The following is a 25,152-nucleotide window of genomic DNA, read 5'->3' on the forward strand; positions in this document are numbered from 1 at the left end:
TTTTATCCATGAATATATAGTCTTCGCAATATTATCAAATGTACAAGATATACTTATTTCGATATATTTGATTTGCATACGATTATTTTTTTTTTTTAAATGTCATGAACATGCATAACGTATTATCGCAAATAAACGAAATGTGGAATAAAAATTATATAAAGTACTGTATAATATATGACATGAGCCAAAGTCAATAGGCCCGTAATGCAGCGCGCTCATTGTGGAAACCGAGGAGGAGGATGGAAAGTGGTGATGTGTGCTGCATCAAGATAATTTATATTTAATAACCTAGGGCGACTTGTAGGATTGCTGCAGTTGCAAGAGACGGTAAATTAAAAACAACAGCAACCAAAAAGTGAACGTTGTAAATGTGAAGGTAGAGTGAAGAGGCAGCAGCCAAGGTACTGTTAAGACATCAGCCACTGGCAGGTCACCGGGCACCACACCATGGGGATTTCAGGACTGTTGCCCTTCTTGAAGAAGGCTTCCCAAGGAGCACACCTGAAGGACTTCAAAGGTCAGACGGCTGCTGTAGATGCTTACTGCTGGCTGCACAAGGGAGCCTTCTCATGTGCCGACAAGCTGGTGAAGGGAGAGCCTACCAATGGGTGAGTGATAAATGCCTGTGCGTCGAGAAATATGTAGTAATGGTTATAAGTGTTCCTTGTTAGATTGTTTAGTCATTTATTGTAAAAATATATGAATGCCATTGAAAAAAAAATCAAACTGCAGTGTTACGCAATAGCCTATTTTTATTTTTTATCTCCTTTTCAAATTTACAACAAGGTTGAGGATCTAGCGTGAAGGCGGTATCTCAGGAAAGGAAAGGAATTACATGTTGTATGTTGTTGCATAACATTAATGGGCATTGCTTTACCTCCCCTTCGCCACCAACTAAGGTTGCTTTTAGTTATATTTTGTGTTAGTGATGCACCGTAGACAGGGCTCCACTGTGACCTGCTGGCTCTTGCAGTTGTTTGTGACTGTCTTGTAAGCTGTTTACTTACTCATTTTGGTTAGTTGAATTGAGAGTGTCTTCCTCACAGCTGTGGTGGTCTACCACTAATGCCAGTCTGAGAATCTGCCTTCAGGAGAACGATCTGATATGGCACAGTGAGAGGTTGCCCTACAGTAAGCCTTGTAGCATTGGACAGTGGTATCATCTGGGATTAATATTTACTATTGGTCCTTGTCAGCAGCAAATGACACAACTACTTGTTGTGGTAGTATGTTCACTTTATTTCACGTTTATGAAGTTTTTATCAAGGGAGAGGAAGGCTTTTATTGGCTAGTACTGATGCTTTGGAAATATCAACACTGCATCAGAAACAAAGTCCTACAAGCTGATGGAATGTAGAGTTGGGTGATAGCCTTTGCAATAGCCCCTGTGATGTTGTTTTCTCATTAGTTTTTCCTGGTTTATCTATTTTCTCCTTTTCTTTCACTATCAACTTTTATCCATTTTCTTCTTTTCTTTCACTATTTATTTTCTCCTTTTCTTTTGTTATCTAACTTGTCCTAGCTTCTTTTCTGTTATTTTACTAAAGTCATCCACTTCCCCAGATACATGTATTCATCAGTCTGTTGCACCTCATTCTCTCTCAGTCTCTGCACCAAGTTCTTCTCATCATCTGACCTATTCACAACCATTATCTTGCTTTTCTCACTGATGAATCTCATTCCAAAGTCTCTTCCATACCAATCTATAACATCCAACAGACTTAGGAGGTTATCTGCTAATTCAGTCATGACTACCACATTATCTCGATACAAGAGCACACATATCCTATCATTCCCCACCTTTATTCTTGCTTCCATTCTTCTCATTCTGGTAGCCAGTTCCTCCATCTATAAACTAAGAGGGTTGGTGACAATATATAAACTTGCCTAATTCCTTTTCCACTCTTTACCCAGTTTGTTTATATATATCCTTGTCTGGATCTAGCTCTTGTGTTCACATACATACTTTGTGCTATGCTAACTATCATTGCACTCAATCCAATCTTTTGTAAGACTCTGCCTAATATTCTTCTATTCACCCTGTCATATGATTTCTCTATATCCAGGAAACCTAAGTATAATTTACTACTATCCTTTCTTTTCCTCTCAATCAATTAATTCACCACAAACATGTTGTCTTCAGCTCTCCTATCCACACAGAAACCATTCTGTTTTTCACCCAACACTTCAGTTTGCTCAATCCATTTACACAATCTCATTCAACACTGTATTTACTAATGTAATCGGCCTTTAGTTCTTCAACTCGTTCTTACTCTTGTATCTTCCCGTATGCAACAAAGTCATCCTACATTCACTCCACACTCTTGGCACTCTGTCTTCCTCCCACACCTGGTTAAAAAGCTCAGTCATCCTATCAACCACAACCTTTCCTCCATTTTTGCACATCTCATATGGTATCTCATCTGGCCCAGCTGCCTTCCCATTCTTTTGCCTTTTCACAAATTCCTCCACCTCCTTCTTGCTGATTCTTTGATTCAGCGCATTCGCATCCTTCCTCTTCAATGTCACACATTCTTCTCACGTATGCCTTCAATCTCTTCCCAGAACTCTTTTATCACCCTTCTCATTTCTTCCTTACCTGTCACCACTGCCCCATTCACCTTCAGGCTTTCCACATGCTCACAGTCAGGCATCCTCTCATCCTTCAGGAATCCATACCATTCTTTACCACCTTTGTCTCTGAGGGACTGAATCATGCTTCTTTCACACTACCCATAGCATTCATTATCGATTGCTTCATCACTCACTGCTGCCTCACATACAATGTCCATGCATCCTGGTATTTACTTTTTGCCTCTTCTTCCTCAGCTGCCTACACACCCTGTTCAATCTCTTCCTCTCTCTCCTGGTGTCCCTGACTTCTTCATTCCACCGTGGCTTACATGTACACATCCTGGCATTCATTCTCACGTAACCTATCTGGCCGGCTGCTGCATTCCTCACATTTTCAATAAATCTATCATTCAATTCATCCACATTATTCAAGGTTTCATCTACCCAGTTTCTCTCCCTAAAGCATACCAGGAAATTCTCCCGCCATACATCCCGTAGCCTCAACTTTCTCCTTTAATCCTGTGGTTTCCTTTCCTCTTTTCCATACAGTTTACACTCCAGTATCAACATGTTATAATCTGAGACAATGTCAATCATTCCATCCTCATCAATTCACATGCGGTCCACAATCCTATGCATTCTCCTGGTTCCTAGCACACCAAGTCATTCATCCTTCAGCCAGGGTCTCATTCAGATTTTTCTCATCCATCTCATTTAAAAAACTATTGAGCATCTCGCCATTCTTATTCATTTGCTTGGGCAGTATACCTACATGTGCATTCATATCTCCCATAACAATCACCTTCTCTCCACCATACTCTCACAATCATCCTCAAAATACCATACTTCTTGTTGTTTTCTCTCACTGCTCTCTCTCACCCTCTACTATCATATATATCAATAACTATCAATCTTTTATATTTTCAATGCTCACTTGGGCACTCTACCTTCACAGTTATGCCTCAGGTGTGTCTCAGTCATTCCTACTAAGTAAAAATGCCAATCATTGAGTTCCTTGGACACATCCTTGAATTTCCCAATGCCCCATCCTCTCACATTCACACACTCAATATTCATACACTCTCATGGGGTGGGTACCTCCTCTTCCTTTCATATTCACACACCCTCTTCCCACATGTTCTCTTTCATTCTGGTGTCACTATGTCCTGCCTGCTGCTTGTTCCATGGTCTTGTGCAACCTCTCTGTTGCCCTGATCCACTCAAGAAACCTGCTAAGCATGACCCTTTCTCCTTCCCAGTTAAGGTGTATCCCTTTTGAATGCCTGCAGGGGCAGTGTGTTGTCCAGGTCCAGAAAGCTTACACCGTAGTCCTCTCTTTCATAGTCCTCTCTTTCTCTACAGGTTTTCAGCTTCATGCCTAAAGTTCCTTCCTGGATTTTCCTATTAGCCTCTTGCCTCATCTCCTCATAGCCTTGGCTTTCCCTTGGATGTCATAGCACCCCCACTTTTCTTCTGCTTTTTAATTTCCTCCACACACCTTAGCATCTTTACGGCAGTCTTGGCCAATCCAAAGTCCCTGAGGCTGTTTCCTTCTCCTTGCAGCAGCACCATTCCCTCCTCAACAATCTCAATATTTACTTTAATATCCTGGGTAATCTCCTCTATCTCTTTCTCACTCAGGCTTTCCAGCACGCTTTTCTCCTCCTCTCATGGTCACGTGCATCCTGGTGTTTTTCACCATGCTGTCTCCTACTACCATGATGGGCAGCCTGTTATTTGCTTGTACCCTGTGGGAGCCCCTCAGTCACAGAGGGGTTGGGCCTCCTCGGGTGGCTGGGCGGTATCACCACTACAGTCCCCTTTGAGGGAGAAGTTTCTTGTCCCTCGGAGGCCAGGGCAACAGTCCCTCCCACTGCAGCCTCATCCTGGGGGCATCTCAGGGGGCAGAAAAGTAGTAGATTGGTCCCTCTCCCCACCAGCCCCTTCCGTCTGGACCAGGGAGGAGAGGAACAGTTCCTAGTCACTCCCGCTATTCTTGGAGACGGTCACAGTGCACTCCTCTCCTTGGCCTAGGGTGGCAGCTACTATCTCGGTGGGCTTCCTTCATACCCTGTTGACCTCCATCTTTCTTATCGTGGTCCCTAGCACCCTCAGCCTTCCACCATACATACGGTTGTGGTATCATGGCAGCTTGACCTACTATGAAACTGATCCCAGCATCCTAGAACTCATATCCCAAACTCCTACACATGCTGTGTGGTACCATCTACAGCATTTCTCACACATTATCAACCTAACTCTTGTTCCCCTTAGTCTCCTTGTCACACTTAGGGCACAAGCTCTCCATGTTTGCTTGCCTAACAACGAAGAAACTATCTTAAAAAACACACATAGGTGTGTTTTTTAAGACTAGACTAGGGAGATCTGCCACAGGCAGGTCTCCCTAGTCTAGAGCCACACAGACTGTGTGAAAGACTTAAGGTGAGGAGATTCTTCACTCTCCCTGGGGTTGTAAAAGAAAGAGCCGTCTCTCAGATGAGCAACATAGTGCTCATAGTTTGATGAGGAGATCAGGCACTTGCTTCTCCAGTATCTTTCAGAAATATATGGTCTTGCATCTCTCTCTTCTCCTCTGTTTGGAGTATAGCCTCAGCTTTTGCTATTGTTGCTAGTACAAAGATTTTTTTACTATGCCCCCTGGTGCAGGTGTAGGTCATTCTCAAAAATGCCACTCAGATGAGAACAATAATTATTCATATTCTTCCAAACCATTATGAAGTTAGCATGAATTAACCTTCTCTTAACTGAAAATTAGATCAGCCTAAACAATGATAGTTGAATATTCATATCAGCCATTTATTGGTAGATTTTTACTCCTGTACCAGTCTCTCAACTCCAGATGAAACTTTTTTTTTTTTCTGGTAGTTTTTGTCCTGTTTCATTTTAATTTGTATGTTGTTTTTGGCCACAAAAATCAATACTTTTTAAAATTTTTCCTCTTCCGGTATTGTTTTATAAGAAAACTACAAGTGATAACAGTATTCCAAATATAGCAGGACATAGGATCTCTAGGTGGTTATCACACTTTTTTTTTTTCTCATGTCTATAAGTCTTTGAAGGAAGATCCAGTCTTCCATTAGTCAAATAGCTATTACTCTCTTTGACAGGGTGAGGAAAGCTTGCATTGTTGCTCATTGTAACACCCCAGTCTGAGCTTTCATTTTTCAGATATGTGATCTATGTGATGAAGCAAGTCAGTCTCCTGTTAAGTCATGGAATAAAGCCCATCATGGTGTTTGATGGTTGTCACCTTCCTTCCAAAGCAGTCACAGAGACCAAACGAAGAGAGTAAGTCCCAGTGTCATTTTCTTGTTTTTGCTTATGTTCAGTAGTTAGAAATTTCAGCATTGTGAGTATAATAGCATCCCAAACAATGCAAGAATTTTGGGGGCAAGTGAATGTGTACTGTCCAGCATTGAGTTATTCCACATATGCTATGTATGTAACCCTTGGAAAGAAAGAAAAAAAAAAACTATATGATGGTCAAATTTGACTTTGAAGTTAGTTTTTCAAGCAAAGAAATATCTACTTATGATGATAAAAGTATTTATTCTAGTGTCTCTATGATGCTGTAAAGAGACATTGCATAATATTGTATTCACTATCATTTTATGCTACATAATAGTCTGTAGTAAAGATAGAAATTTACAGTGAATCCCAATTAAGTTGGAGCAAGGTGGGGGGAAAGCCAATCCAAGTTACCCAAGTCTCTCTCTCTCTCTCTCTCTCTCTCTCTCTCTCTCTCTCTCTCTCTCTCTCTCTCTCTCTCTCTCTCTCTCTCTCTCTCTCTCTCTCTCTCTCTCTCTCTCTCTCTCTCTCTCTCTCTCTCTCTCTCTCTCTCTCTCTCCATATTTTGCACATCTGTTGGCACTAACAGTTGAAATGGTCTGTGTAAACACTGATCTAGGTGCCAGCAGTGCCATGGCACAAACACTCATTTCACATATAGGAACTATGTGGAGTATTTTAGCCAGTGTATAAGCAGTGTGGCTTAAAATTACTCAATCAAATAGTAAAAAAAAATTGCCTACCAATGCACTGGGGATAGAATGTAAAAATAAACAAATAATGAAAGTGTCCAACTTATCTGATATCCCACTTATTTGGGTCCGACTTAAGCAGGGTTTACTGTACTAAGAATATAGTTTATAGTATATAAAATTTTCATCTTGTCATGCAAGAAATAATGAAGTGTATTTGACTAAATTTATATACCCCATGAATCAGTCCATCTGGAATTGATGTAGAAAAAAATTATCCTTTGATTCATTATAAGATATTAATCAAAGTTATGTCTTTCAGAAATCGTGAAAAAAACCGTAAACAAGCCAAGGAATTACTGAGGCAGGGAAGAGCTCGCGAGGCTCTTGAACACTTCCGCCGCTGTGTTGAGGTGACGTCTGAGATGGCCTTTGAAGTCATCAGTGCTTGTCGAGCAAGGAATATTGATGTTGTCGGTAATTGAATTAAGGCATTTTTCATGTTATACTAAATATAGCAATGGAGTAATTATCAAAAGAAATTGATTACTTTGGATAGTATTAAGAATAAATACTTTGGGCTGATAGGTATTTTATTATTTATTTGTCATGCCTCTATATACCTATTGCTACCATGCACACCATGTTTGTGATATCATATGTGAAGATGAATGGGTTGTGTGTATACTCAACAATAAATCACAGATATTTTTGCCAAGTAGAACACTGTATCAGGGTCAGCTCTTCATACTGAGCAGGTTATCTTTTGCAGGACTCTTCACCTTCCTTAGTTCCCCATCAGATTTTCTTTTTCTTCCAGTTGCACCATATGAAGCTGATGCTCAGCTGGCATTCCTGAATCTGAAGGGCATTGCTCAGGTGGTGATCACTGAGGACTCAGATTTGATTGTCTTTGGTTGCAAAAGTGTGAGTAACTTAACTATTGTTGAGCAAGATAGTATATTGTTTTATATCAGCTTATTTCAGATGGACAAATAGACTCTGTTCATACAGCTTTCTATTTTGCTTTTTTTATCACAGTGGTTTTCTACAATTATCATTTATTGGAGTAAATAGTTCTATAAAAAAGACCTGGCAGCACTACTCATGAGCAGTTGTGACTTTGTCTCATGAGAAGTAATCAAGGGTAGCACAGTGCCGTAACTCATTTTGACCCATACAAGTTCTAGTACGTGATTGGTATTCCAAACCAAGGTCAATGTATCAAGCAAATTTCTTCACATCCAAACTGGATATATACTACATGTACCAAGTTTGACTTACTTACCAAAGCTGACACATAGCTAGGTACATCCTTGTATGAGATATATGTTATGTTTATGCTGTCCATTCCTTTCTTTCCTTTACTGTGTCCATTATAAGTTTTGTCTGCTATTGCTTGGTGTGCAGTTCTGGAATTAATTGGCCTTGATAGGCTGCTGTTTTTTTTCTAGGTCTGTTATGATCACTATGATCTTAATCATTTTCTCATCTGATGGTCTTTTGAATATATGTACCTATTTTATGTTATTAGATTACCATATTGTTTTATTGTTTTTGTCTTTCTCCCTCTCTCACTCTTTATAAAGACTCTGTTCAAGTTGGATAGTAATGGTGGCTGTGTGTTTGTGGACCATGAGAAGCTGCATCTTGCCATGAACATTCCTCGAGATAAGTTTTCCTTTGAGAAGTTCCGCAATATAACCATCCTGTCTGGTTGTGACTACCTTCCCTCTTTGCCAGGCATTGGACTGGTAAAGGCATGCAAGTTCTTCAGTGTTACTGCTAACACAGACATCTATAATGTAAGTGAAGAACTTGTCTTTCTAAATAAATAGGTCCGTTCTAGGATGGTTAATTATTGTCTACTGTGGGGTCTTGAATAATGGAAAAATGTATACTTAAGTGTGGAATTTATACATCTATGCTTGTGGGGAATGGTGAGAACTAATTTGCTAACAGAGCCAGTAAATTTTAAGGTCAGAATTTTTAAAGTTAAACACCCATGTTAGGTGTGCATGTGAATTTCATCAGACAATGTTCTGCTTGTCAGCTTTAAGTTAAGTTGTTAAGAACTCATTGAATTCTAGTAAGTATTATTCAAATGATTTATCTAAATTAACCTGATTGGAATTATTTAATCTTGGTTTTATCTTTAGCTGTTTTCTATCAACTTGTTATTAATGTGATTCATAATTCCTTATACAGTTGCATCTTGGGTTACAAATTTAGCTCATTCCATAACATAGCTCATATGCTGAAAAACTTGTATCTCAAAATGAATTTTCCCTTTTAAAATAATGGAAATCCAATTTATTCATTCCACAGCTGAAAAATATCAATATAAAAATAAATTAACATGGTATTTTAAGCAGAAATAATGTAATTTTCTAACAAATACAGTAACAATGATGAATGATATACAATAGTCCCTCACTGTGTCGCTAAACAAAGAAATACTTGCACTGTGTAGAAAACAAAACTTGGGTGGCGTGAAGGTGGGTGGGTGTGTGTGTGTGTGTGTGTGTATTTACCTAATTGTATTTACCTAATTGTAACATACGGGAAAAGAGCTATGCTCGTGTTGTCCCGTCTCCATATCTATTAATGTCCAGCTTTTTCTTAAAATCATGAATATTCCTTGCGTTGACCACTTCCACGTCTAAACTATTCCATGCTTCCACCCTTCTATGAGGAAGCTATATTTTTCACATCTCTCCTATAAGTGGCCATTTTAGTTTTTCCCATGCCCTCTCGACATTCTTCCATTCCACATACACAGATCTTCCCTATCCATTTTTCCATGCCAATCATCACTCTGTATATTGCTATCAGGTCTCCCCTTTCTCTTCTGTTTTCCAGGGTTGGAAGTTGCATTCTTTTCAGTCTGTCTTCATAAGTCAAATCTCTTAAGTCAGGCACCATTTTGTTGCAGCCCTCTGTACTTTCTCTAGTTTCCTTATGTGTTTCTTTAAGTTCGAGCCCACTGTATTGTTGCATATTCAAGCCTCGGTCTTATCATTGCAGTAATTATTTTCTTCATCATTTCTTCATCTAAATATCTGACGCCACTCTTATGTTCCTCAATAAGTTCAATACTTCTCCAATTATTTTGTTTATATGTCTCTCTGGCGATAGGTCATTGGTAATTGTCACCCCAAGGTCTTTTTCTTCATGACTGGTTTTATGTCTTCATTTCCTATCTTGTACATACTCCTGATTCTTCTTTCACTCTTGCCAAACTCTATTTTCTTGCATTTTGTCGTGTTGAACTCCATTTGCCATGTACAGCTCCATTTCCATATTCTGTCCAAGTCTTCCTGGAGTAGTTCGCAATCTTTGTCACATCTCACTTTTCTTAACAATTTTGCATCGTCTGCAAATAGGCTCACATAACTGGACACCCCATCCACCATGTCATTTATGTAGACTGCGAACATTACTGGTGCCAACACTGATCCCTGTGGAACTCCACTCTCCACCAATCCCCATTCTGATGGTCTGTCCTTAATTATTGTTCTCATTTCTCTTCCTACCAAAAGTCTTCCATCCATTTTAGTAAACTGCCATGCACTCCTCCTACCATTTCAAGTTTCCAGATCAGTCTCTGGTGTGGTACCTTATCAAAGGCCTTTTTTAAATCCAGATATATTCCATCAGCCCAACCATCTCTTTCCTGTATTACATCTATCACCCTCGAATAGTAACATATCAGGTTTGTCGTGCATGAACGCCCTTTTCTAAAACCAAATTGACACTCACAAAGTATGTCATTTTCTCCAAGAAGTCTGTCCATCTATTCTTCACCACCCTCTCACACATCTTAGCTACCACACTTGTAAGTGACACTGGTCTATAGTTCAATGGGTCTCTCTTGTTACCTGATTTATAGATTGGGACAATGTTAGCTCTTTTCCAGTCTTGGGGCACTACACCTTCCCTTAATGAGGCATCAATTACTTCACAAACTTTTTCTGCCAGTTGCTCCCTGCATTCTCTTAAAATCCATCCTGATACCCCATCAGGTCCCACAGCTTTTCTCACTTCTAAACTCCCCATCATGTTCTTGATCTCCTCCACAGTTACTTGAAACTCCTTCATAATCCCTTTCTGTTCCATTACCAGTGGTTTGTCAAAAGCAGTCTCCTTTGTGAATACCTTCCGAAAGCATCCATTCATAGCCTCTGCCATTTCCTGGGATCTTCACTGCATACTCCATTTACTTCTAAACTTTCAATACTTTCTCTATTTTTGATGTTGTTGTTCACATGTCTGTAAAAAGCCTTGGTTGGTCTTTACATTTATCAATTATATCCTTTTCTTGTTTCTTTCTTTCTTCTCTTCTAATCAACACATATTCATTTCTTGCTCTTTTGTAACTTTCCCACTGCTTAATCCGTCTTTTCCTTCTCCACCTCTTCCATGCATCCTCTTTTCTTGTTCTAGCCTTTTCACATCTATCGTTAAACCAGTCCTGCTTTCCAACTTCTCTATGTTGTCTTATTGGTACAAATTTTTCTCACCTTCTTTGTATATTTTTATAAATTCCTTCCACTTTTCATTTGCTCCTTAGCACTCTTGAATTTCATCCAATTTGTCTCTTGAAAGAATTTCTTTAGGTTTCCAAAATCTGTCTTGGCATAATTCCATCTTCCCACTTTATATTCTTCATTTCTTCTAGATTTCTCTTCATCTATCACCTTGAACTCCAAAACTGCATGATCACTCTTTGCTAAAGGGCACTCCACCCTCATCTCCTCAATGACCATTGGCTCTGTACTAAAGACCAAGTCCAGTCTTGACGATGCTCCTCTCCTCCAAACCTAGTATCTTCTTTGACCCACTGAGTTAACACATTTTCCATTGCCAGTGTCAATAGTGTATTTCCCCATGTTGTCTCTGATCCTTCCATTGACCAGTCCTCCCAACACACCTCTTTACAATTAAAATCTCCCATCATTATAGTTCGTTCACAGCCACCCAACATTTCTTCCAGACATGTTCCTGTATCACTTATCATTTCTTCATATTCCTGTACTGACCATGCATTTGTCTTAGGTGGTACGTACACCACTATGTAGTGCCTCTTTTTCCTTCATTAGTTTCTGCTCTGATCTTTAGCACTTCTGCCTTTCCCATACCTTTTTTCACTTGATCCACCTTTATATCTTTTTTAACCAGCAACATCACTCCTCCTCCCATCTTACCTACTCTATTTCTTTTCCAAACATTATATTTCCTTCTCCAACCATCATCAGGTCTTCTCCTTGTACTAGGTCTTTTCCTCCTCTTGCACCACATTAATGATATTATTTATCACCTTTTTTATGTTTTCCTCTCTCTCCATTTTACTCGGTGTCTTATCCTCCTGTGTGTGTGTGTGTGTGTGTGTGTGTGTGTGTGTGTGTGTGTGTGTGTGTGTATTCACCTAGTTGTATTCACCTAGTTGTAATTTTACAGGGCCTGGGTATCATACTCATGTGGCCCCGTCTCCATATCTACACACATCCAACTTTCCTTTAAAACTATGCACACTCCTCGCTGACACCACCTCCTCACTCAAACTATTCCACACCTCCACACATCTTTGTGGGAAACTATATTTCTTCACATCCTTCAAGCATATTCCCTTGGCTATCTTTTTACTATGCGATCTCGTAGTTCTATTTAAGTTTTCCTCTCTCAACATCATTTGCTCATTATCCACTTCATCCAGTCCATTCAACAGTTTATAAACCTGTATTAAATCTCCTCTTTCTCTTCTTTGTTCCAAGGTAAGCAAATTCATTTCTTTTAATCTCTCCTCATAGGTCATTTCTGCCAATTCCGGAACCATTTTTGTTGCCATTCTCTGCAATCTCTCCAACTTCCTTATATGCTTCTTTTTATAAGGGGACCAAACCACTCCAGCATATTCCAATCTTGGTCTAATTACCGTACTAATTAATTTCTTCATCATATCTTTATCCATATAATGAAAGGCTAATCCAATATTTCTAATCAAATTATATGTTTCTCCAAACATCTTATCAATATGAGCCTCAAACTGCCCATGGTCTTGTATTATCACTCCCAAATCCTTTTCCTTTTCCACCTTTTTCAACACTACTTCTTCACCCATCTTATATGACCCTCTTGGCCGTCTTCCACTCTTCCCCATCTCCATCACATGACTTTTGCTCAGATTAAATTCCATTTCCCACCTCTTGCTCCACTCCCAAATCTTATCCAGATCTGCCTGTAAAATTTCACAATCTTCTTCACTCTTCACACACCTACACAACTTCGCATCATCCGCAAACAAATTAATATAACTGTTTACTCCTCTGGCATGTCATTAATATAGACAAGGAAAAGTATTGGTGCCAGCACTGAACCTTGTGGGACTCCACTCTCCACCACCAACCAGTCCGACTTTGCATCCCTTATTACCGTTCTCATCTCCCTCCATCTCAAGTAGTTTTCCATCCACTTTAACACTTTTCCTTTCAGTCCTCCATAAATCTCTAATTTCCATAGCAGTCTCATGTGAGGTACCTTGTCAAAAGCTTTTTTAAATCCAAATATACACAGTCCATCCATCCTCTCTCTCTTGTATTTTGTCAACCACTCTTGAATAAAAGCTCAGTAGATTTGTTACACATGACCTCCCTTTCCTAAAGCCAAATTGATGATCCGATAATAACTTATGATCCTCCAGGAACCGTATCCAATATTTCTTTATCACCCTCTCACAAATCTTACCGACCACACTTGTTAGAGACACAGGTCTATAGTTAAGAGGCTCTTCCTTACTGCCTCCCTTATAAATGGGCACCACTTCAGCTCTTTTCCACTCTACTGGTACTTCCCTGTTTCTAATGAACACCTTATAATATCATATAATGGATCAATCAATTCTTCTCTACATTCCTTCAATAATTTTCCTGAAACTTCATCTGGTCCCATCGCTTTATCATCTTTAAGTTCCTCCAACATTTTATATAACTCCTTTTAGGTATCTTAATGTCATCCATGTGCACATTTCCTTGTACATTCTGAGGCTTTACAAACATTGTTTCTTTAGTAAATACTTGTTGAAACCTATTATTTAGCAATTCCGCTATATTCTTAGGGTCATCTACTATCCCTTGCTCTCCTTTTAATCTTTCAATGGACTCTCTCTTTTAAGTTTACCATTTATGAACCTGTAAAACAATTTTGGATGTTCCTTACTCTTGTCTACAATATCTTTTCAAATTTTCTTTCTTCCTCCTCCTTACCCTCACATACTCATTTCTTGCCACTCTATAATTCTCCTTATTTAGTATATTCCTGCTCTTTTCCATCTTTTCCAAGCCACATCTCTCTTTTCTTTAGCCTTAACACAAGTTGCATTAAACCAATCCTTTCTTCCTTCCTCTCTCGGTTTATACTTTGGTACAAATTTCATAACTCCTTCTTTATAATATTTCATAAAAATCTCATATTTTTTTGCACTTCTCTGATTTGTAACATCTCCCCCAATCTAATTTTCTGAAATAATTTTTCAAACTTTCTGTGTCCATCTTTCTATAATTCAATCTACCACTCCTGTATGTCTCATCTCTCCTTCGCTGTGTTGTTGCTATCTGCATTTCCATAACCACATGATCACTCTTCCCAAAGGACATTTGTATTGTATATCTCCACATAGGTACACTTCTCTTGTTAACACCAAATCCAGTCTAGCCGGTTCATCATCTCCTCTATATCTAGTATTTTCCTTCACCCTCTGTTCCATCATATTTTCCATCATTAGATTAAGAATCTCTCTCCCATGCTTCCTCTCCAACACCACTTACTAGATTTTCCCAATCCACCTCCTTACAATTAAAATCTCCTACTAGTATCACCTTTCTTTTTCCAGATAATACACTTTCCAAACTCTGTAAAGTATCCTTGATCATATTGTCGTATTCCTTAATGTCCAAGAATTTGTTTTAGGAGGTACATAGGTCACCATGATTATTAATTCTTTTCCATCACTTTTTATCCTTATGCTTATCACTTCTGCGTTGTTCTTCCCATACCAAACCTTATCCACATTTATCTCCTTCTTCGTCATAATCATAACTCCTCCTCCACCTTTACTCTCTATCCTTTCTCCATATATTATATTTATTATCCAAATTTACCTTTGTTTTTCATGTAATTTTGTCTCAGTCAAACACACTATATCAGGCTTCTCCACCATCATATAGTCTTGCAATTCCAATCTACTTAACAGTATCCCATCTATATTAGTATACATTACGGTCCACCTACTGCTCCCTCTAGAGGTTCCTCCTCATTCCTTTTTTCCACATACCATTTTCTGACTCTTTCTCCTATAACTCTCCAAAAAAACTTTTCTTTTTCCTCTTCAGACCGCTCATCATTTTTCCTTCTCGCCTCTTCCAACAATTCCTTATATCTTCTCTCTTCCTCATTTCTATTTTTCTCACAAACACCTCTTTACAACCTTCTACCTCTCTTAATTTTGATGTTCTATATAAAATGTCCTCCAGATTGTTGTGACTTCAGTACTACTTTAATCGGTCTCTTTACTCCCTCCTTATACGGACCCAGTCTATGGATCTCTTCCACTTCTTCTTGTAGGTCTTTTTTTCATCATCATTTAGATTTTTGAACAGATCTCTTACCGTTTTAATTCTTCTTAATTCTCTTAGGCTTATATGTTATATTTTGTTCTTTCATCCCAAATATTAACACACTCTTCTTCTTTTCTGCTATTTCTCTTATCAATGTTTCCTTATTCTTCATAACATTAACCAGTTCCTTGGACCTTTCTTTTTTGTCTTCCTTCAACTGATCTTTAATTATTTCTTGTAATCCAACCATCTCTGCTTCCCTCGACTCAGTCCATTGTGTTTTCTTCAGTTCCCATTCCCTTTCAAACCTTTCATTCTGCTCACTGATCATTTCCTTAAAGTCATCTTTCTCCTTTACAACTTTCTCCATTTTCTCCTCCAACCGTCTCTTGTATTTTTCAACCTCCACTCTCAAGTGTGCATTCTCATCCACCAATCGTTTTTCATTTTCCTCCAGTCTCTTAACTCTTTCCTTCAAAGCCTTGCGGAATTCTCTATCCTGCTCCTCACTCCTCTGAACTTTTAATTCCTTCACCAACTCCTCAAATTTCTTCTCTAGCATAACCAATCTACCTTGCATTGTTGCCCCTGTTGAAGATGGACTCATATTTTGTATGGCCACTTTTGGTTTTGCTCCCTGGGCCTCATTGGCATATTTTGAATTTGGTAACTTATTTCTTACAGGTCTATCCATTTCATTTCACTCTTCCTGGGAGCGTGTGGGTGTGTGGTGGTGTGCACTGGCGGCCAGGCCTGGTAGCTTTGTGTGTGTGGTGGGATGCGTTGGCGGCTGTTTGTGGCTGGCCCTTGTTTGTTTCCCGCGTCGTCTGGAGCGCGGAGGCTCCAACACCTCCGATCACTATTATGCACACTCCACCAGGCTACGTTCACTCTGTACACTCGTTCACTCGCTCTGGTTGCCCTTTTGTACTAGTGACGGTTCTCACTCCAAGCACATTGTTTAGCATGTGGAGTGTTAGTTAGACGACACTCTGAGCAAGGAGGCACGTCCACTCTCCACGGAGCGCGGAGTGTGTGTGTGTGTGTGTGTGTGTGTGTGTGTGTGTGTGTGTGTGTGTGTGTGTGAATGAAAACAAAAAAGGAGAAAGCACAAATTATGTAAATTGTATTGTGTGTGTCAGGAGAGAGAGAGAGAGAGAGAGAGAGAGAAGTGGTTATGGAACTGGACGGATGGGAAATAAGAGGCAGTGTGTGTGTGTGTGTGTGTGTGTGTGTGTGTGTGTGTGTGTGTGTGTGTGTGAACACCAAGAGCGTGATTCATCATGCAGTGATGGGAACCATGTGGGTTAACCACAGTGTTACTTGTAACACGAGTGAATGCTCGCATACTGAGGAAAATTTTCCGACTATTTTGTGCTCGTAACCCAATTTGCCCGTAGAGCAAGTTGTTCGTGTCCCGAGACACTACTGTATTTGTCAAAATGTGTAATGAAAATTGTTTAAGCCATAAATTTACTATTAATGTAAATATTTCTTGCAATTTTTATTGAATATGTTGTAAGATAAATAAAACATTTCTTTCACATTGAACTTCCACCAGGTCCTGAGCAAACTGCCTTCCTACTTGAATATGCCAAACCTGGAGGTCACTCAGGAGTATCGGGAAAAGTTTATGCAAGCCATTAACACCTTCCTCTACCAGTTGGTGTTTGACCCCATCAGCCAAACTCTCCGTCCCCTCAGTGATTATCCCGATGGCATGGGGCCCAATGACTACCCTTATGCTGGCAAATTTGTTGGACATGAGAGAGCACGACAAATAGCTCTAGGGAATGTCAACGTTCAGACGGGTGAAGTTGTTGATCATTTTGATCCTGAAATATTTAAGGTATTTTTGTGTTAATAATTTACTACCATTTTACATCGTTCTGTATTTCTTGAACTTTATCTTTAGATCATGTTGTGGAATTAGCTGGTATATTACAGGCAGTTCTTGAAGAGAATATGATAGTAAGAATCATCAGGAAAGACTAAAATGTACAGTAAAACCTGAATAAGTCAGCATTTTATTGAGTTAGAATTCCACATAAGTTGGCAAGGCAACAAATATTCATGAAAGAGAAAATAGTCAAAAGAAAACAATTTCCACAACAGTTTTATAAGTTGGTATCATGCTGACAAAAACTCATTCAATGTAAAGTCTGTAATATTACTCCTTAGGTTACAGTAGTACTATTCCTTTAGTGTGTCTGCAAAATGACAGATGTAGGCATTCATGTGAGTGAGTGACTGAGTGAGGGGAATGGATAAAGGAGACATAGAGATCCCAGCAGGAGCCTCAGCTGCCTGGCACACAACCATCTGAACACTGGTTAAGAAAGGACTGAAAGTTACTTCACCTCATCACTTCACCACATGGACACCACATCACCTAGAAAGTTTGGGTTTACAGGAGATTATAAAGGAAGAATTGATAAGTATAAGTGTGGTGCTATTACATTTTAATCAATTGGTTACAGCAGAATTGAGAAATTCATTATGAAAAATTACCCATTTTTTGCTGAATTGTCAAAATCAGCATGACTGAGAGGGACATCTGTGAGGAATGTCCCTGTCTTGTAGGGGTTAATGTCATGTCCTCAGACCAAGGTGTAAGGGCTGGTTCTAGAGGAGGAAAGGGTCAGTACTAAGACTCTGAGTCTGAAGAATAGGGTTATGAAAGATATTTAGTGTTATTTCACAAAGTCAGAATTTTTATGTCAGTAAAGAATGAGCCTATATTATATCAATTTAAGAATGTTTTATTTTTATGATTTTTCACAGTATTCACTAAAAGCAAGTGTTCTTAAAACATTATAGATGTGTTATGTGAGTAAAGAAATATATCTGTGAATAAATCATGACAGTAATGCAGGCTCACCAAAAATTATATATCCAGCCAACAGAAACCAAGTCATCCAGCTGGGAGCCAAAGGAAATAACTGTAAGCACCCACCCAAGTATATGGATTAAGGAGATTTTTAAGAAAAAAATTGGGGCTCCCTGTCTTCTTGACCCAGGAAGACCAACAGCCAGTGGAAAGGAAGTCACAGTAGCCATGCCACTCTTTAACAAAAAGCACACATTAGGTAATTATGATCATCATGTGTGAAGAAAACTCTTTGTTATACAACAGTTTGTTATTTTTTTTGCTGAGGACATAACTATGATGTAGGTTTTTGTCTTCTACTCATCCTTAGTGCTGCTTATCCACAAAATGTTGCCGTATTCTATGTGCTGGTTAGTGTCTGAGTCTGTGAGCTTCATTCTAAATTGGATAGTTAATTTTTTGGCTCTTCTACTATAATGCAGGTTATGATTCTTCTGGATTTTATCCTCAACACATTGAAAGTAACAACTATAGAACATAAGTATTTCTTTGCTGAAGCAAAGCCTTACCAAATTTAGAAAGTCATTGTTTGTGTAATTTGTAATGTAACTTAAGGGAGAGCCCCCTCCTACAGAGCTAAAGGAGTGAGTGAGATTCTTGACTTGAAAATATTTGTTATTTCAAGGCCAAGTCCAGCAACTCATCTGAACTCAATGAAAACATCTGTTGAAAGATTAATTGTAGGTTACAGAACTTTGCTATATTCTTAGTACTGAAGCTCAGTGATGACATCCAGCAGCTGTGACTCCATACTTCAAACTTGCCCCTTAACTAGCAGACACTCTTACAAAATTAAGCTTGGCAGTAAAGCTGAAGCTTATTCAATAAGACCTAAATATTTAGAAAAGTTTTTTCATCCTTTTTCTTTGAACACTTGTTTTTTGTACCAAGTTTAATTCAAAGTAGGTAAACACTTTATTGCTCAAATATTGACTGTCCTTACTATATAGTTAATTTATATTGTAAAATCCATATTACTTTTAGTCCTTGACACTTCTTATCCTAACATTCTGATCAAGGCATTCTTAACATTTAATGAATATTCAGAATTGAACTTACGAGACCAGGTGTCTTAGTCATTACTGTTTTCAAAGGTTTTATTTCTTCATATAATTTTTTCAGAGTCCGAGGAGGATAATATTTCAGAGCAAGAGCTGAAGGATCTTTATTCCCAGCCACAGAAACGGAAAAAAATTGAAGCATCACCAGAGCCTCTCGAAGAACAACAGGTTGAGAACATGAACAAAGACCATATTACAAAATTACTTGATACTGGCTGCCATACGACGAGTCCAACTGTGCCATCTAAAGATGTTGAAAATCCTGATGATTTAGATATGAACTTTGTGACACCACCTGAAACATCTAAGTCAAAAAATCCATTTGCCAAAAAACACATGAGCCCCAAGAAGGTTTGCTTGCCAAACAGCAACTACAGTTCCATTAAGAAATTTAGCAAGATGAAGAAAACAGTTATGGACTCAAATATCATTGTTCAAAGCAGGTAAGTGTGTGTTAGAAATTAAGATAGAAGAAATGAAAGGTAAACTTAAGCTAAAACAATAAAAAAAAAAAAAGTTATGTTGCTGACAGACTATAATACTATAACCTCAAGGCAATTGACATTCATTCCATACAGCTCAGTCTATATTAAGATGATTGTTGTTTCTTCAAAATCCAATCTGGTACATGATAACTTTAGGACAGAAATTGAAGTTTCATTGTCAACTCACAGTTGGTCTTAGTTTCCTTTAATAGATATTTGTCTCAGTAATGCTTGATAGTTATCCTATTATTCCAACCTTAGGTAGTTTTGGTTGGCTCTTGTATACTTGTTGAAACTTGGATAACACTGCACATAAGTAGTGAACAAAAGTCTGCTGCCCTAGGGCCAGTAGCAGCTAGAAATGTTTCAAACTCACACATCCATCCATTCTAAATAACCAAAGATCTGTCAGAATTCACCAAGAGTGATAGGAACAGCATTTCTTATATCCTCCATTTTATTCACTGTACGTACTATTAATGTAGTACCAGACAGGGTTCTTCAAACTTTTTCATCACAACTCAGTTTGATTTTATACTTTACCTTCACGAGCCAGCATTTCCAATCTATCGTACCTTTCCTGAACCTGATATCAGTTTATGTGTATATATATATATATATATATATATATATATATATATATATATATATATATATATATATATATATATATATATATGTATATAGATAGATAGATAGATAGATAGATGTAGAGAGAGAGAGAGAGACAGAGAAACTCATTCATGTCAACAATCAACTGTCATTTCCCCAAGTCTTAGAATCTCTCTCTCTCTCTCTCTCTCTCTCTCTCTCTCTCTCTCTCTCTCTCTCTCTCTCTCTCTCTCTCTCTCTCTCATATTTAGGACTACTTATGAATTATTATTATTATTAGTCATTACTGTTAGTTACTATTATTATCATCATCATCATCATCATCATCATCATCATCATTATGATTATTATTATTATAATCTTTATGTGGCGACTACTGGAATATCAGCTTGCAACCCAATACTGGGGCACGACCCATACTTTGTTGAACCATATTAGATATGATTGATTGTATTACTTCAAGCTGTTTGCTTTATTTCTCAGTATTCTGTTTTGAAACTAACCTGTATAGAACCTCCAACACATGCTCTTAAGATAATCTGCACCAAATATGGTAACTGTACCCATTAATCAATGCCACAAAACTCAGTGAGTAAACACTGATATGAAACAGAGAGTAGTATTAAATGGGGCAATGTCTGAGTGGAAGGAAGTGGTTAGTGGGGTACCCCAAGGATCAGTGCTAGGACCTCTTCTTTTCTTGGTGTACATTAACGATTTAGATATAGGAATTAGTAGCAAAGTATCAAAGTTTGCAGATGATACTGAGATAGCATGTGCAGTACAGGGTGAAAAGGACAATTACAGAATACAACAAGACCTGGACAGGCTGATAGCATGGGCAGACAGGTGGCAGATGGAGTTTAATTCTAAAAAGTGTCAGGTTATGCATTTAGGTAAAGACAACACAAACTTTAACTATGAGATGGAGGGATGTTGGCTAGAGGCAGTAGAGGAAGGAAAGGATTTAGGAGTAGTGATAGACAGGACTATGAAATTTTCAAAGCAATGTTTAGAAGCAAGAAATAGGGCAAATAGGATCCTGGGTTTTATAAATAGAAATGTTAGTTATAAAAGTAAGGAAGTGGTGCGTAGCTTATATAATTCCTATGTTAGGCCCCATTTAGAGTATTGCATACAGGCCTGGTCACCCCACTATAGGCAGGATATCAACATGTTAGAAGCAGTTCAGAGAAGAGCAACTAGGATGATACCAGCATTAAAGCGCCTGGAGTATAGAGATAGATTAAAGGAATTAAACATGTTTTCATTTGAGAGGAGATGTATAAGAGGGATATGATAGAGTTATTTAAAATGTTCTCAGATACAAACTACATAGATGTGAGATCTTTCTTTACCTTAGAGGAGGAAGTAGGACTAGAAATCATGGCAGGAAGATTAGAAAGCAAGGCTGCAGGGTAGATATAAGAAAATATTTCTTTAGTCATAGGGTGGTAGACTTCTGGAATGCATTGCCAGAGACGGTTGTAAATAGCACTAGTTTGACAATGTTTAAAACAGATTAGATAAGCACTTAAATTTATTAGATTTATAATTATGTATAGCGCTGCATGATAGTTTTTATAAGAACTTTACTATAGTTAAACAAGACATGATCCCCATGTATGGGGACCACAAATTGTAGAGGATTTCGCTGCAGGACTTAGCCCTGTTAATGGGCCAAATATTTAGAATTAGTATATAATGTATTGTGTACTTGTAAGTGTATCTTTAAGTACTGATGACGAGATCGCTGTGCGACTGATACAGGATAACCTAGATGGGCCCTGGTGGCCCTTTGTTATCCTATTATTTATGTTATGTTATTTATAACATCTATAACAAAGCAATTGAGATAGTATTAAGAACCACAGAATTATGGAAGAGACTTTGAAAAATGAATAGTTCAATAAAAATGATAAATGAATTAAGTGAAGATCAATTTAGTTTGATGCATTGATAAAGTAATGAAATGAATGAAGGATAAATAAGTATCACTATCACTTTTCAAATAATTTTTTTTTTTTTTTTTTTCTCAGATTCTTTTCACCTAACATTCCTCTCCAATCAAACAACTCGGAGCTGGATGTCAAGCCAAACAATGAAGTGGATCAGAGTACAAATATATCTTCTGGAGAAAAAGATCATGATTCTGCAATTAAGGAATCAGAATCACTTGAAGATTCTCCAAGGGGCATGAGTTCTCCATTGTCTCCAGTTTTGAAGTCCAAAAGTATCCAAAAAAGTTCCTTTATTTGGAAAAGATTTAGCAATGTGAACTCTAGTGACTTGAGAGTTCAGAAAATTCAAGCAAGTGCTGCAGCATCAAGTACATTCAAGACAGTTATTCCAAAAGATAAGTGTGAACCACCAGCAGTAAGTCAGTCCAATTCCTTACAAGATGAAGCCATACCATCTGAGGAAAATGCCTTGAGTCCAGAAAAAAAATCAGAGGAAGTTAATTCTAAATGTGAACTCACCTCATCACAGACATCATTGTGTAGTGATATGGATTCAATAGATAATGAATCCTTTGGTTTAACACCTTCCTTGCCATCTTCTCTTGAGAATTCTACAGTCATGCCTTTGAAAGATGCTACAAACTGCCCATCCAAGTCCTACTGTTATGTGAGTTTCTGAAATCATTCAGATTATCTCCTTCCTTTGCCTAAACAGTCTTGACTAATAGTACCACTCCTTATTTGATCCTCTCCTTAAGGTTTTCTTGTCACCATGCTTATTACTAAAAATTAAAGCCCCTTTATTATCTTCCTTTCTTATTATGTTCTTTTAGATATAGTGGGATCAGAAAGCATTTTTATCTCATTAACTCCTCTCCTCTAAATGACTGTCTTCAGTCTCTTTCTCATCGCTACAGTGTTGCATCTCTTGCTGTCTTATATTCTTATTTTCACACAGATTGCTCTTCTCAACTTGTTAATGGAGGAGGCAATAGACATTGCTGAAATTATACTTACCTACTCTAAGTTAGGTCTGAAGCCATGAAGGTATTATTAACCCAGCTTTGGCCTTGTTGAACACTTCCCTTTCTGCCTCACACCATAAAGGGACAATCACAGCCTGCCCTTTAAAAACAACTTTCTTCCTTTACACAAAATTAAATGTACCAAATTACACAAACACTATTCTCTTAAAATTACAAATTGATCTAGTGACTCTTCCACCAGTCTCTAGGGAAGGAACTACAAATGTTCTCAGGTCAGACTGCTCTTCTGGTATTAACCCTGAGTTATTTTATTTTAGGAATATCAGGGCAGGGAGGGAAGCTTATTTTACTCTGTTTGGTGTCACCAGTGAATTATGAAAATGCTAATAAATAGTTAATGATAATGATCAAATAGTACGCATTATGTATTTGCAGAAGTCTTCCATAGGAGATGCTCAAGAATCAGTTTCGTATTTGCAGAAGTCTTCCATAGGAGATGCTCAAGAATCAGTCTCTATTAATAAGAGTCAATGCAGAAACCAAGGATTGCAACGAACTAATAAAAGTAAAGAAGCTGGCAAGAAGCAGCTAAGCCTGACTGATATGTTCAGCTTCAAAAGGTTAGTATGAAAGCCTTTATTATGACTTCTCCCCAAAGATGATGCTACTAAAAGTGAAGTTTTTTTCAATCCAATGATTGTAATTCAAATAATTCTCAAAAAAAAATTTCAGTGGTCAAGACGACATTTTTAATTGCGAGATTTCTTGTTTCTTAGCATTATTGGTGAGCATTATCAAAAGTTTTATTTTTATTATTTTCCTACTGTGATTCCATCAGTCATAATCATTACAAATTCAAATGTTGATTTAATTTAAAGAAAGATAATATGTGCTGAATATTCAAGATAAATGTTGAGGATGTCAGGAGTTGAAATGAGCTGCTTGAGAAACATCTATGGTGTGCAAAGAATGAATGGTAAATGTTATGAAAAATATGTATAACAGTTCTGGTGTTAAGGTGAAAGAATGTGAAATGGTTCAAGAAACTTAGTCCAGCACCCTACTGTTGTTTGACCACAAAGAAAGAATGAGAGAAAATAACACTAATAGAGCAGTAGTTGTAAGATATGTCCCTCTTATGAAATAGAGGTGAAAATGCAGGTGTATGTAAGAGGAGAATGGTGGAATTGGAGCTTTCAGTGACAAATAAGTGAAATTCTGGTGTATGGAAGTGGCAAAATATAAGATTAGAGCTTTAGATACAATGATAGAGATAAATGAGGACCTTTGTTTTCTTGTCATGAGTTAGAGGTTGCACGAATAGGATTCAATAATTCAATTCAGTGACCAGTGAGAATCTTATGTACAATAATTTTATGTCTAATGATCTCTTCAATCATTATTTTCCTATTTATACCAGTGCTGTTTGTTGTGTCCAAATTCATTACTTCACTGTAGGAATATTGGGTCTGAATATTAGTATATTATTAAAAAAAAAAAAGAAAAAAAAAAGAAAATATAAAAATATATATATATATATATATATATATATATATATATATATATATATATATATATATATATATATATATATATATATATATATATATATATATATATATATATATATATATATATATATATATATATATATATATATATAGATATATATATATATATATATATATATATATATATATATATATATATATATATATATATATATATATATATATATATATATATATATATATATATATATATATATATATATATATATATAGATATATATATATATAGATAGATAGATAGATAGATATATAGATATATATATATATATATATATATATATATATATATATATAGATATATATATATATAGATAGATATATATATATATATATATATATATATATATATATATATAGATATATATAGATATATATATATATATATATATATATATA

General features: G+C 37.3%; 1 protein-coding gene across 3 annotated transcripts in view; it reads left to right on the forward strand.

Moving 5' to 3' along the window:
• Nucleotides 1–207: 207 nt before the first annotated feature.
• LOC123505847 (exonuclease 1-like) overlaps nucleotides 208–25,152 on the forward strand; it is a 35,639-nt gene continuing 10,694 nt past the window's right edge. Inside the window, exons 1-10 of one of the 3 annotated variants that reach the window (XM_045257625.1) lie at nucleotides 208–611; nucleotides 5,747–5,886; nucleotides 6,901–7,055; nucleotides 7,399–7,505; nucleotides 8,168–8,383; nucleotides 16,752–17,039; nucleotides 18,090–18,279; nucleotides 19,203–19,584; nucleotides 22,278–22,866; nucleotides 23,621–23,805. In XM_045257625.1, the coding sequence (XP_045113560.1) occupies nucleotides 573–611; nucleotides 5,747–5,886; nucleotides 6,901–7,055; nucleotides 7,399–7,505; nucleotides 8,168–8,383; nucleotides 16,752–17,039; nucleotides 18,090–18,279; nucleotides 19,203–19,584; nucleotides 22,278–22,866; nucleotides 23,621–23,805 (2,291 nt within the window). In that variant the 5' untranslated portion in view covers nucleotides 208–572. The remainder of the gene's footprint in view (nucleotides 612–5,746; nucleotides 5,887–6,900; nucleotides 7,056–7,398; nucleotides 7,506–8,167; nucleotides 8,384–16,751; nucleotides 17,040–18,089; nucleotides 18,280–19,202; nucleotides 19,585–22,277; nucleotides 22,867–23,620; nucleotides 23,806–25,152) is intronic. The other 2 variants (XM_045257623.1, XM_045257624.1) reach the window with 2 other exon arrangements.

Source organism: Portunus trituberculatus, chromosome 18, assembly GCF_017591435.1.
Source record: "Portunus trituberculatus isolate SZX2019 chromosome 18, ASM1759143v1, whole genome shotgun sequence".
In the NCBI taxonomy this organism is placed as follows: Eukaryota; Metazoa; Arthropoda; class Malacostraca; order Decapoda; family Portunidae; genus Portunus; species Portunus trituberculatus.